Genomic DNA, 13488 nt, shown 5'->3' with positions numbered 1-13488 from the left:
TCAGCCTCTCATCTTCTTCATATGCAATGGGCTCCTGCACTCACTAAAGCACATCTGACACCTTCACGCTCACTTACCTCCAGACCTCTCCCTGCCCCCAGCACCTGGAGACTCCCTCTCGGACCTGAGCCTTCCCCACTGCCTACACCTCCCCCCAGCCCACCCATAGGTTGGTGTAGTTTCTCTATGCTTCAGCCTTGCACACAGCTCTTCCATGCTGTGGAGGTTTGGCTGGCTTTAAGGGACAGTGTCAGGCCACTCTACACATCCATGCTCTCATACTCTCCTTCTGGGCTGCAGCTTGAATAATTCCTTGACCCTTGGTCTTGAGGCTGGGTGGAGAAACAGAAGTTCCAGATACTGACCTTCTCCTGACATAGAAGCATTTTCTGAAGAGCAAGGTCACGGTTAAATACAAAGAGACCTAGATGCCCATCAACAGTAGAGCGGATCAATGTGGTATAGTCACATAAGGAAAGTTTCCATAGCAATGAGAATGATGATTAGCAATGACATGCAACCCAATGGATGAAACTCACAGAAATAATATTGAGCTAAAGAAGCCAGACACAAAAGAGTACATACTATGCTCAAAAACAGGCAAAACAAACTCATGATTTTAAAAGTCAAGATAGCGCTTACCCTTTACAGGAATGCAGTTACAAGAGGGAGGATGAGGGACTGGCTGAGGTGGTGATAATGTTTCTTTTAGTGGGTGTTACAGGTTGGATTGCTGTCCCCACAGAATATGTGTTGGAATCCTAACCCTTTGTAAGGGAGCCCTGGTGACACAGTGGTTAAAGTGCTCGGCTGCTGACTGAAAGGTCAGCAGTCCAAACTTACCAGCCACTCCGCAGGAGAAAGATATGGCACTCTGCTCTCTAAAGATTTAAAACCTTGGAAACCCTATAGAGCAGTTCTACTCTGTCCTATAGGGTCGCTATGAGTTGGAATCAACTCAGTGGCAAAGGGTATATCTTTGGATGTAATCCTGTCTGGGAATGGAGCTTTCTTACGTTAATGAGGCCCTATCAGTGTAGGTGTGTGCTAAATCTAATCACTTCTGAGTTATAGAAGGAGCTGCAGAGACCCAGAGACATGCAAGCACAAATGGGGCTGGGCGCAGGGAGAGATAGATGCCATGTGAAGACTACCAAGGAACCAAGTAACACCAAGGCTACAGACAAGGATCTTCTCTCGGAACCAACAACAGAGAGAGAGCCTTCCTTTAGAGCCAGTGCCCTGAATTTGGATTTCTACCCTCCTGAACTGTGAGAAAACAAATTTCTGTTCTTTAAAGCCACCTACTTGTGGTATTTCCATTACGACAACACCAGGACACTAAACAGTGGGTATGCTCAATTTGTAAAATTTCATCAAACTGTATGCTTAGGATTTTTGCACTTTCTGGTTATATTTGTTATACTTCTTTAAATAATTTTTTAAAAATACAAAATGCTCGTGGGGGAGAGCAACTGGGAGTATACTGCAAGGTGTATATGAATTTTTGTGTGAGAGAGTGACTTGATTTGTAAGTTTTCACTTAAAGCACAATAAAAATTTTTTAAAAAATGCCAAAATACCTGGTTCTCTGGCCATTTGGCCAAGATTATTTAACAGACCATCAAAGGGGAATTTCCTGAGAGAAGCAGTGCTGACTTCTCTGGACATTTCATATAAGTGGAATCAGACCATCTATGTGATCTTTTACATCTGACTTTATTCACTCAATATGATGGTTTTGAGGTTCATCCATGTTGCAGCATTGTATCAGTAGTTCGCTTATTGCTGAATAATATTCCACTGTATGGATAAACCACATTTTTTAAAATTCATTCATGAGTTGATGGGCACTTGGATTGTTTCCAGTTTTAGGGTCTTACTAATGATGCTTATGAACATTCATGTACTAGTCTCTGTGGGTGTACGTTTTTATTTCTCTTGAGTAGCTACCTAGGAGTGGAATTGCTGGGTCAGATGAGAGTTTAACTTTTTATGAAACTACCAAATTATTTTCCCAAAGTGACTGCAACATTTGACATTCCCAACAACAATGTATAAGAGTTCTGTATTGCCCATGTCCTCACCCACTAGAACCTCTTATACCAGGAGTTGCTGTGAGAATGTGAGCTGATAACAGCCATTCGTTTACTGAATCACTCATTCACCAAATATTATCTGAGCTGAGCACTGTCACTAAATGCTAGGCTCTGGCCCTGCAAGAAGTCCCTGGCCTCAGAGTCTAGTGGTGGAGAAAACTATCAAACCAATGTTCGTATCTACTATACAACTTGTGCCTATTCAACTTTTTACAGGTGTACAACTTACTGACAGCAATTACAATAATTGGCTGTGCAACCCTACCCTTAATCAATGCCATTTTTCTATCACCATTAGTCTTCCTCTCCCCCTCCCTCACCTTCCCGGTAACCACTAGTAAACTTTGGTCTCTATATATTTGCCTTTTCTTATCTTGTTATGTAAGCGAGGTCACACAATGTTTGTCCTTTTGTGACTGACTTATGTCACTCAGCATAACATCTTCCAGCTCCATCCATACTGTATCAAGATCTCTCACTGCCTGAGTAGTATTCCCTTGTATGTATGTACCACATTTTGTTTATCCATTCATGTGTTGTTGGGCATTTAGGTTGTCTCCACCTTTTGTCTGTTGTGAATACTGCTGCAATGAACATGGGTGTACAAGTCTCTTTTTGAGTCTCTCAAGTCTTTTCGGTGTATACCTAGGAGTGAAATTGCTGGCTCATATGGTAGTTCTTCTTTTAGTTTTTTGAGGAATTGCCCCACTGTTTTCCACAACAATTGTACCATTTTGCATTCCCACCAACAGTGCGTAAATGTTCCAATTTCCCCACATCCTCACCAACATTTGTTATTTTCTGGGTTTTTGTTTTGTTTTGCTTTTTTGTTTTATATTTTTAGTCACCTGTTGTTGTTAGATGCTGTCCAGTCGGTTCCGACTCATAGCAACGCTTTGTACAGAGGAACAAAACACTGCCTGGTCCTACACCATCCTTATAATCATTGCTACATTTGAACCCATTGTTGCAGCCATCATGTCAGTCTAGCTCATCGACGGTCTCTCTCTTTTTTGCTTACGAAGCATTATGTTCTTCTCCAAGGGCTGGTCCCTCCTGATAACATGCCCAAAGTAAACAAGACAAAGTCTCACCATCCATGCTTCTAAGTAGTATTCTGGCTGTACATCTTCCAAGACAGACTTGTTCATTCTTCTGGCAGTCCGTGGTGCATTCAATATTCTTTGCCAACACCATAATTCAAAGACATTAATCCTTCTCTGGTCTTCCTTATTCATTGACCAGCTTTCCCGTGCATATGAGGCAAGAGAAAATATCATGGTTTGGGTCAGGCACACCTTAGTCCTCAAGGTGACATCTTTGCTTTTCAATACTTAAAAGAGGTCTTTAGCCATCCTAGTGGGAGTGAAATTGTATCTCATTGTGGTTTTAATTTGCTTCTTTCTGATGGCTAATGATGTTGAGCATCTTTTCATGCTTTTCATGGCCATTCAAATGTGGTCTTTGGTGAAATGTTTATTCAAGTTCTTTGTCCATTTTATGATTACTTGTCTTTCTCTTGTTGTCAAAGTTTTACATGTCTTGTATATATATTAGTTATTAGATTCTTGTTGGATATATGGTTTCCAAAGATATTCTGCTGGTCGGTAGCTTGTCTTTTCACTTTTTTTGGTAGTCTTTCGATGAACAAAAGTTTTTAATTTGTATGAGATCCCATTTATTTATTTTGCCTTTTGCTGATTGTGCTTTTAATATTTTAGATAATTCGTTGTTGAAAGCTAGAGCTGACAGCGTTGCCTGTTCTTCTTCTTCGAAGGATTTCGTGGTTTCAGTTTGCACCTTTAGGTCCTTAACCCATTTTGAATTTTTTCTGTGTATGGTGTGAGGCACGGATTCTGTTTCATTTTTCTACATGTGGAAATCTAATTTTCTCAGCACCATTTATTGAAGAGACTCTTCTTTCCCCCATTGAATCAACTTGTGAAAAATCAGTTGACCATAGACTTGTGGGTTTATTTCTGGACTCTCAGTTCTATTCTGTCGGTCTATGTGGTTCTTATTATATGAGTACTAGGCTGCTTTGATTACTGTAGTTGTATAAGTTGTTTCTAATCAAGAACTGTGAGTCCTCCTACTTTGTCCTTCTCTTTCAACATGCTTTATTCAAAGCCTCTTGCCATTAAGTATTGGTTTTTCTATTTCTGTAAAGGAGGCTATTGGGTTTTTATTGAGATTGCGTTGAATCTATAGATCACTTTGGGTAATATTGACATCTCAGCAATATTAAATCTTCCAATCCACAAACATGGAACATCTTTCAGCAGTGTTTATAGTTTTCATTGTATAAGTCCTTCACCTCCCTGGTTAGATTTATTACTAGGTATTTTATTCTTTTTATTATTTTATTCTCTTAGATGCTGTTGTAAATGGAATTGTTTTCCTAATTTTCTTTCCAAATTTCTCACGGCTGGTGTATAGAAACCCAACTGATTTTTGTTTGTTGACCTTGTACCCTGCAACTGTGCTAACTTCCTCTATTAGTTGTAGAAGTTTTATTATGGACTCTGAGATTTTCTATATATAAGGTCATATCACCCCCACATAGAGATAATTTTACTTCCTCTTTTTCAATCTGGATACCTTCTATTTCTTTTTCTTGTCTTATTGCTCTGGCTAGGACTTCTAATACAGCTTTGAATAGAATTGGTGAGAGTAGACACCCTTCTCTTGTTCCTGATTTTAAGGGGAAAGCTGTCAGCCTTTCTCCGGCAAGTATAATGTTGGCTGTTGACTTTTCATCTATGTCCTAAATCATAATGAGGAATTTCTCTTCTATTCCAATCTTCTTTAGGGTTTCCATCAAGAAAAGTTGTTGGATTTCATCAAATGTTTTTTCTGCATCCATAGAGATAACCATGTGGTTCTTTTCCTTTGTTCTATTGATGTGGTGTCTTGCACTGATCTTCTAATGTTGAGCCATTTCTATTCCTGGAATAAATTCCACTTGGTCATGGCATATGACTCTTAATATGCTGTCAGCATTTGCTCACTCATATTTTGCTGAGGATATTTGCATCTATATTAATAGGTTTTCCCTGGCTAATTCTTTTCAGAAGTAGATCACCAGGTCTTTCTTCCTAGTCTGTCTTAGTCTGGAAGCTCAGCTGAAACCTGTCCACCATGGGTGACCCTGCTGGTATTTGAATACAGGTGGCATAGCTTCCAGCATCACAGCAACACACAAGCCCCCACAGTAGGACAAACTGACAGACTTAATTGTGCTCATGAGGAACCTGTACATAGATCAAGAGGCAGTCATTCAAACAGAACAAGGGAATACTGCATGGTTTAAAGTCAAGAAAGGTGTGCATCAGGGTTGTGTCCTTTCACCATACTTATTCAATCTGTGTGCTGAGTAAATAATCCAAGAAAGTGGACTATATGAAGAAGAAAGGGGAATCAGGATTGGAGAAAGACTCATTAACAATCTGCGATATGCAGATGACATAACCTTCTTGCTGAAAGTGAAGAGAACTTGAAGCACTTACTGATGAAGATCAAAGACCACAACCTTCAGATGGATTACACCTCAACCTAATGAAAACAAAAATCCTCACAACTAGACCAATAAGCAACATCATGATAAATGGAGAAAAGATTGAAGTTGTCAAGGATTTCATTTTATGTGGACCTGCAATCAACAGCCATGGAAGCAGCAGTCAAGAAATCAAAAGACACTTTGCATTGGGCAAATTGGCTGCAAAAGACCTCTTTAAAGTGTTGAAAAGCAAAGATGTCACCTTGAGGACTAAGGTGTGCCTGACCCGAGCCTTGGTATTTTCAATCGCCTCATATGCATGAGAAAGCTGGACAATGAATAAGGAAGACCAAAGAATTGATGCCTTTGAACTGTGGTGTTGCCGAAGGATATTGAGTATGCTATAGACTGCCAAAAGAATGAACAAATCTGTCTGGAAGAAGTACAACCAGAATGCTCCTTAGAAGCAAGGATGGTGAGACTTCATCCCACTTTACTTTGGACATTTTATCAGGAAGGATCAGTCCCTGGGAAAAGGACATCAAACTTGGTAAAGGAAGACCCTCAAGGAGATGAGTTGACACAGTGGCTGCAACAATGGGCTCAAGCATAACAATGATTGTGAAGATGGCACAGGATCAGGCAGTGCTTTGTTCTGTTGTATATAGGGTCGCTATGAGTCAGAACTGACTCGACAGCACCTAACAACAACAACATCCATAAGATATTGGCCTATAGTTTTCTTGCTGTGTCTTAGTCTGATTTTGGTATCACGGTTATGTTTGCTTCATAGAAAGAATTAGGAAGTATTCCTTCTATCTCCTTTGGGAGAGTTTAACCAATATTGGTGTCAATTCTCTAAATGTTTGGTATAATTCCCCACTGAAGCCATTGGATCCAGGACTTTTTTTGTGTGTGTGTGGGGAGGTTTTTGATCACTGATTAGATCTCTTCACTTATTACAAGTCTGTTGGGACTTTCTATTTCCTCTTCAGTCAATTTGGCTAAGTTGTGTGCTTCTAAGAATTTGCCCATTTCATCTAAGTTATCCAGTTTGTTCCCTTACTGTTGTTCATAATATTCCATCATAATTACATAGGGTAATGTTTTGAGGAAAAAGGAAGCAAAGAGAAGGGAAGGAGAGGGCGGGGGTCTATATTTCCACCAAGAGGTTCAACTTCTATGAGGATACAACCAACTTAGAGGGACCCAGAGCCAAAAGATGGAGAGAGATAGCACCTTGGCAACAGTGTAAAAAGAGAGACAGCACCATGCAAACACAGTTGAGAGGAGAGAGACAGCACCCGGGAAATACTGAAAAAAATGGAGAGAAATGGGTGCCCTGGCAACACTGCAAGATGGAAAGAGATGACACAGTGGTAGCATTCTAAGATAGAGAAAGATGCTGCTCTGGTAACTAACACTGCAAAACAGAGAGAGGCTGTGCTCTGACAGCACTCTAAGATGGAAAGATGCTGCCTCCTGATCCCTGATACCCCCTGGAGTTTCCAATTGCAGGAGGTGGTGAATCTCCTGATGGCAGTTTAAGTTGGGTAGGCTTCAACTGTCAGGCCATGGATCCCTCCAACCCACTGGGGACCCAAACAAGTCCAAGTGCTTTTTCTCCCCCATTCCATGAGGGAACACCAACCAGTCCTGGAACCTCACATGCAACAGAGATGCCAGGAGATGGTAGTACCCAGCATTCTGGCATACCAGTGGAAGCTGGAGAAGAAGCCTGGTGGATGTAAAGAAGGGACCGTGTAGCCTGGGTGAAAGAAATGGGCTCAGGCCAGGCTGGTCTTTGAAAAGACTTGTTCTTAATCATAGGTGAGATGACCTAAAGGCTGGGGTCCTGAATTTACGGGTGAGGGGCAAGAAGAGTAAACCTCGATAAACCCAGGAGATCCTATAGGAGTAGGCAGAGAGAGGAAGAGGGCCCGGGGGTTGGGGGGAGGGGGACAGGGAGAACTGCACCAACACCTTAACCGTGTATCTCTTCACTGGGATTCTGGGAGGCTTTATTTTGCTATTGTTTTTGTTTGAACTGCTTTCTATAAAGATTGTGTATTAAATATTTTTCATGTATTAAATTTTAAATTAAGAAACATCACTCCACACAAAAATTTATTTTAAAAGGAGAAGGAAAACCCTGGGGATGCTCCGTACGTAACTGGGATCCTGGCCATCTGTATTTCAGCCTCTAGTGGAGGCGCCTCCTTGCTCCCAGCATCTGGCGAGCCAATCCCCCCTTTGCGCCTCTGGGTTCAAGGCTTCCGGCTCGTGTTCCCTCCCCTGTGCGCCCCTCACCCGGCTACCATGGAAACGAACCAGGACGCGCAGAGACATCCCGAGCCGTCCGCCCCGGGGCTGGAACAGGGCGAGCCAACCTCTGCAACAGGCTGGGGTTGGAAGGAGGAGCCGGGGGAAAAGCGGCGCAGCAACTAAGAGGCCCAGAGGACCCTGCGGAGGCCCGGAGCCCCGCCGGCTCCGCCCCCGTCGCTCGCTCCGGCTGGTAGAAATACCACAGCAGCTCGGACCGCCGCCCACTGTGCTCCCACCCGGCCAGCACGCCAACACCCGGGGCCACCTGACATACCTCCCCGCGATCCCCGCCAATGGCTGACGGACCCTTTCAGCGCAAACCCTGGGGCCCGGAGCAGATTAGCCTGGACCACGACCCTGACTCCGAAGGCCTGTTTGACAAGCCGCCCCCGGAGGAGCTGCCCGCAGCCCACGCGCCCAAGCCCGCGTCCTCCGGGGGCAAGAAGGCTGGTTGGCGCGTGGGCGGGAAGGCGCAAGGGTGCCGCGCCGGGCAGCCCCCGAGGGCTGCTGCCCGCCCCCCGCCCAAGGAAGAGGGGCCTCTGCAGGACGAGGGCTGCTATCTCGACCACTTTCCGCACCTCTCCATCTTCATCTACGCGGCCATCGCCTTCTCCATCACCTCCTGCATCTTTACCTATATCCATTTACAGCTTGCCTAAGTGGCCCGGGCGGGATGGGCTGGGCACAGAGCCGAGGGGGAGGGGAACGGGAAAAAGGGCTCCGCATTTTGTTTTGGGGACTTGCTGCACTCCCTCCTTCATCCAGCTTTCGATGTTTGCCTCTTTTCTTCTCTGCTGTCACCATCTGTGTCTATCTGTAGGAAAGTCCAAAGCAGCTGTTGGTCGTGAAGTAAGTAAGAGTGCCGTTGGCACCTGGATATTTCTGGGGTCACGGTCATTCCTAATGCTTAGAATCTTGGGGTGCGATTGAACCTCGTTTGTGATTAGGATAATATCCCTGGTTCCTACCACGTTGTGAGGTGGGACACGCGCAGGGAGCCTATAATCATTGTGAGTCTGGGGCGCGCACAGCGACCCCAACCTTCTTTAAGAGATGAGCCAGACCCAGGCCCACGGCCTTCTACCGAAAGCCCCTCGGGGTGGGTCGGCGCCCTGGCCCGGGTTGGGCCGGAGCCCTGTGATGCTGCATTGCCCCTGGGAGAGCCTGCTCTGCGTGGGAGCTGGCGCCGCCCCAAGTCGAAGCGGGCGGAGCTGGCGGTTCTCAGCGCGCACCGACCGCAGCTGGAGCGCCCCACGCGGTGAGTGGCGTTTGCCGGGAACGCGCGCCGCACCCTCAGGGGCTTCCGCTGACCCACACTGTGCGTTTTTCCTGCCTTAGGCTTTGCAGTCTCTGCGGAGCCGAGCCGAGACCCACAGCCAGGGGAACTGTCCTGCCAGGATACCACGCTCTGGACGTGTCCTAGACGACGTGGGAACTGCGGCCGCAGACCTCCCGGGACGCAGGCCCAGAATGTGCGCGCTTTGCGGAATGAGACGGGGGGCACTGGCTGGGGTCGGCGGGAGGGCCGTCTTTGGGGGCTGCAGCTGCGGCTTCATCCTGGCCTGGAGCATTTCCGGAGCTGGTGGGTCCCAAGACAAGCGAGTTGGGTCTGACATTGAAGAGTTCGTGTTGGGCAACTACCCGACCCTAGGGGTTTGTCATCTCAGACCCAAAAAACCTAATACCGGAACCCACCTTGGCAGGCTATTCACCCACTTGCCATTTGCGTTTACTCTCGTATGTTGAATGTAAACACGCAATGCGCTAACATTGCATATACTTTATTCAGAATGTCTGTAATTGTACCGTTGGTGGAATAAATCATTCTTTGTTTCAGTCTCCTCTTTTTTCAACTCTCCATTAATTTCCAACCATGCATTGGGCCCTGCCAAAACTTCCTAATATGTTTGTTCCAAGCTTCACCTCATTATCTTCACAACAGTCCTGTGGTCCCTCCAAAACAGACTTCATTCCATTATTCAGCATTCCAGGATGCAGCATCTCCGCTAAATAGCGTACAGGCCCCTCAATGGCATCTTTCTCCATATCAGGTCCCCTCAACATGCCGGTATCCTGCCCTACTGCCCTCCTGACAGCAAGTCAGCCACCATCCTGTTGCCTCTCGGTGTCTGGTTCCCACATGCCTCTATTATCAGGATATTTCTGGCCCAGTACAGTCCTCCAAGCCAAGGAGTCTTTGTGGTGCAGTGGCTAGGTGCTCTGCTACTAACTGAAAGGTCGGCAGTTCTGCTCCATGGGAGAAAGATGTGGCAGTCTGCTTCTGTCTAAGACTACAGTCTTGGAAACTCTATGGGGGCAGTTCTACTCTGTCCTATAGTGTCACTAAGAGTTGGAATTGATTCTACTTGAAATGGGTTTGATTTGGGTTTGGTACAGTTCCCTGCTCAATAATACAATTTGAGGTAAGCTCAGTGTTTTCCACTATCAGTCACTCTCGTTTTCCTGTTCCAACTTCCATAATCCCTTATCACTGCTGTGCCTTAATATCTTGCCCTCTTTACTTTCAGTGATGCAGTATGATGTCCCAGTTCAGCTCATAATTTTAAGCCACAGTTTACAACAATCCCTAAAAAATCAGTGACACTGTTCTCCAAAATTAAGTCTCCGAGGTACAACAATCCATATCCCTCACCATTTTTCCAGCTTTCACTCATGGATATTGGCTCTTCTACTGTCCCTGGTGGCATAGTCGTTAAGAGCTACGGCTGCTAACCAAAAGTCAGCAGTTCGAATCTGCCAGGTGCTCCCTGGAAACTCTATGGGACAGTTCTACTCTTGCCCTGTGCGGTCGCTATGATTCGGAATCAACTCGACGGCAACAGGTTTTTTTTTTTTTTTTTTACTGTCCCTTAATATTAACTACCCCCTGAATCCCAGCATATGATCTGGGCCTCCCCAAATATTTGGTTCCATTGTTTCCAATTCACACATACCCGTTATCCTTTATAATACAGTCCTTCAATAACTGGGATCCCCCAATATCCTTCCCTCAGCAAATCCCCTCATAGTAGACTCTTCCTTCTAGTCCCAAAACCAAATTTCCTTTTTTCTCAATTTGATATGTTGTTCTGCAATATCATGACCCTTTCTGTACCGTCAAATCTGGGCCTCCATTTTCTACTCCAAATTCCAATACCTAATTCCCACAACTATACCATTATTAGACCTTACTGCCTCTCTGATCCTAACATTGGCTCAATATTCCCCTAAATATCCCCTTATTTCAGAAGTCATTGTATTGTTCCCTAAATACTTAGATTCTTATTATCACCCCAATATTGTGTCCATCTTCCCTAACATTCACCCGAGCGATGCCATCCTTAGTATTAGGCTCACCCATACCCCATTTCCAAGCACCTTTCCTCCATACTCCCACATTCTCCCCTATCGCCCCATTACTTTTTCCCACGCCTGCCACCCGCTCTTCTTGAAATTCCTGGTTTCATTGAGCTTCAATCTTTGGCCCCAGTTTTCAAGCCAGTATTAAATTTTCACCCCCAGTTTTCAAACCAATATTAAATTTTCACTGCTCCCTCATCCAAAGCTTTGGCATCCTCATGTGACTGACCTGGCCATTTTTCCTTTTATATAGCTTAAATATTCCGGGATATTTGGTCATTTTCTCCCCCTCATCCACTGTCCACCTAAATTTCACAGTTACTGCTTCCCTATCTTGAGCTTTCAACTGTCCCCCAATTTCTGTGCTTCCAATAAGGGGTTCCCTTGCCCCAAATGGCATAGTGATTAAGAGCTCGGCTGCTAACCAAAAAGTTGGCAGTTTGAATCCACCAGCCACTCCGTGGAAGTTCTACTCTGTCCTGTATGGTTGCTATGAGTCAGAATTGACAGGATAGCAATGGGTTTGCCCAAAATATCAAATCTCTTTCCCTGTCCCCTCAGTACTAATGGACAGACTTTTCAGAGTTAGACCATAAAAACAAATGGGCCCCATTTTCTGCCATACTGTTTGTTATGTATTGAAGTGTGTCCCCCCAAAATGTGTATCACCTTGACTAAGCCATGTTTTCCAGTATTGCGTGGTTGTCCACCATTTTGTGATCTGATTTGATTTTCTTACCTGTTGTAAATCCTACATCTATGATGTTAATGAGGCAGGATTAGAGGCAGTTATGGAAAAGAGGCAGGACTCAATCTATAGGATTAGGTTGTATCTTCAGTTAATCTCTATTGAATATAAAAGAGAGGTGAGCAGAGAAGAGGGGGGACCTCCTGCCACCAAGAAAGTGGAGCTGGGAGCATACTGCATGCATCCTTTGGATCAGGAGTCCTTGCACTCAGAAACTCCTAGACCCAGGGGAAGATGAATGACAAGGACCTTCCCCCAGAACCAATAGACAGAGAAAGCCTTCCCCAGGAGCTGGTACCCTGAATTTGGACCTCCTAAACTGGGAGAGAATGAATTTGTTTGATAAAGCCATCCACTCGTGGTATTTGTCATAGCAGCACTAGATAACTAAGACAACATTTAAAATTAAATTTTAGAGTCTTATTGGTCTGGCTAGGGTCATATGCTCACCTTTGGCCAGAAGGCCAAACAGATACTTTAGTAGGCAACCTCATGAAAACAGCTTGTGATAGGAAAGGGATCATTTCTCAAAGGAAAACTGAAGTACTGTTATCAAAAGCATGGATGCTGGGCAAGTGAAAACAACAGACATCCACTGAACTGACTTTGAGAGGATCACAAATGATGACAGCCAATTATTTTGGACAATTGTCCTATCACATATTTGCTGGTCAGTGGTGGGTAGAGGAGCCCTGATAGCACAGTGGTTAAAGCGCTCGGCTAACCAAAAAAGTTGGTGGTTCAAACCCCCAGCCGAACCGTGGGAGAAAGACGTGGCAGTCTGCTTCCATAAAGATTTGCAGCCTTGGAAACTCTATGGGGCAGTTCTACTCTGTCCTGTAGGGTTGCTGTGAGTTGGAATTGAATCGAGCACAGTGGGTTTTTCGGTTTGGGTGGGCAGATATTTGTAGACAGAGACGCAAACAGTGGCTTCTGAGTATCATGGAACAGTAGGAGGTTTAAGTTTGAGGAGATGGTTGGAATTTAGCTATTTGGAAGAGTGGAAGCTGAAATTGGGAGAATGGATTAATTTCTTTAAATATTTTATTGCTTATTAGGTACCAAGCACTGGAGACAGTGATCAGCAAATCAAATAATCCTTGCCTTCCTGGAGCTCACTTTGTTAATAATGGAGTTTATCATGAGGCAAGCTTCCCTGCCAAGACTTGCTATTACATCTATATTATTATAGCCATTTTAGTGAATGTGAGGTGGGATCTCATTGTAGTTTTGATTTGTAACCCTGATGGCCCAGTTGAGCATCTTTTCATGTGCTTATTGCCATTTGGAATAATGTCTATTCAGAAAAATGTCTGTTCAGAATCTTTGCCCATTTTTAATTGGCTTGTCTTTTTATTGACTTGCAGAAGTTCTTTTTAAATACCCTAGATCAGAGATATGATTTGCAAAAATGTTCTCCCATCCTGTGGGTTGTTTTTTCATTTTCATGATGGTGT

At 44.5% G+C, this 13488-nt stretch overlaps 1 protein-coding gene across 2 annotated transcripts; it reads left to right on the top strand.

Annotated features, from left to right (window-relative positions):
* Positions 1-8118: 8118 nt before the first annotated feature.
* On the top strand, positions 8119-9731 carry LOC126062965 (uncharacterized). 2 transcript variants are annotated; one of them, XM_049861044.1, is made up of 2 exons: positions 8119-9181; positions 9262-9731. In XM_049861044.1, exon 1 carries the CDS (start codon positions 8217-8219, stop codon positions 8580-8582), a length of 366 nt encoding a protein of 121 aa, XP_049717001.1. In that variant the 5' UTR covers positions 8119-8216; the 3' UTR covers positions 8583-9181; positions 9262-9731. The 2 variants fall into 2 exon arrangements, with proteins under 2 accessions (XP_049717001.1, XP_049717000.1); XM_049861043.1 differs by having other exon boundaries at positions 8603-9181.
* The last annotated feature ends 3757 nt before the right edge of the window (positions 9732-13488 follow it).

This window comes from Elephas maximus, chromosome 19, assembly GCF_024166365.1.
Source record: "Elephas maximus indicus isolate mEleMax1 chromosome 19, mEleMax1 primary haplotype, whole genome shotgun sequence".
In the NCBI taxonomy this organism is placed as follows: Eukaryota; Metazoa; Chordata; class Mammalia; order Proboscidea; family Elephantidae; genus Elephas; species Elephas maximus.
This window is presented reverse-complemented; position numbering and strand designations above follow the sequence as displayed.

Excerpts from the sequence above, each read along its gene's own strand:
- LOC126062965 (XM_049861043.1), top strand. The coding sequence starts at position 8,977 with ATGAGCCAGACCCAGGCCCACGGCCTTCTACCGAAAGCCCCTCGGGGT. Across the intron at positions 9,182-9,261 it reads CAGCTGGAGCGCCCCACGCG|GCTTTGCAGTCTCTGCGGAG; the intron begins GTGAGTGGCGTT and ends TTCCTGCCTTAG.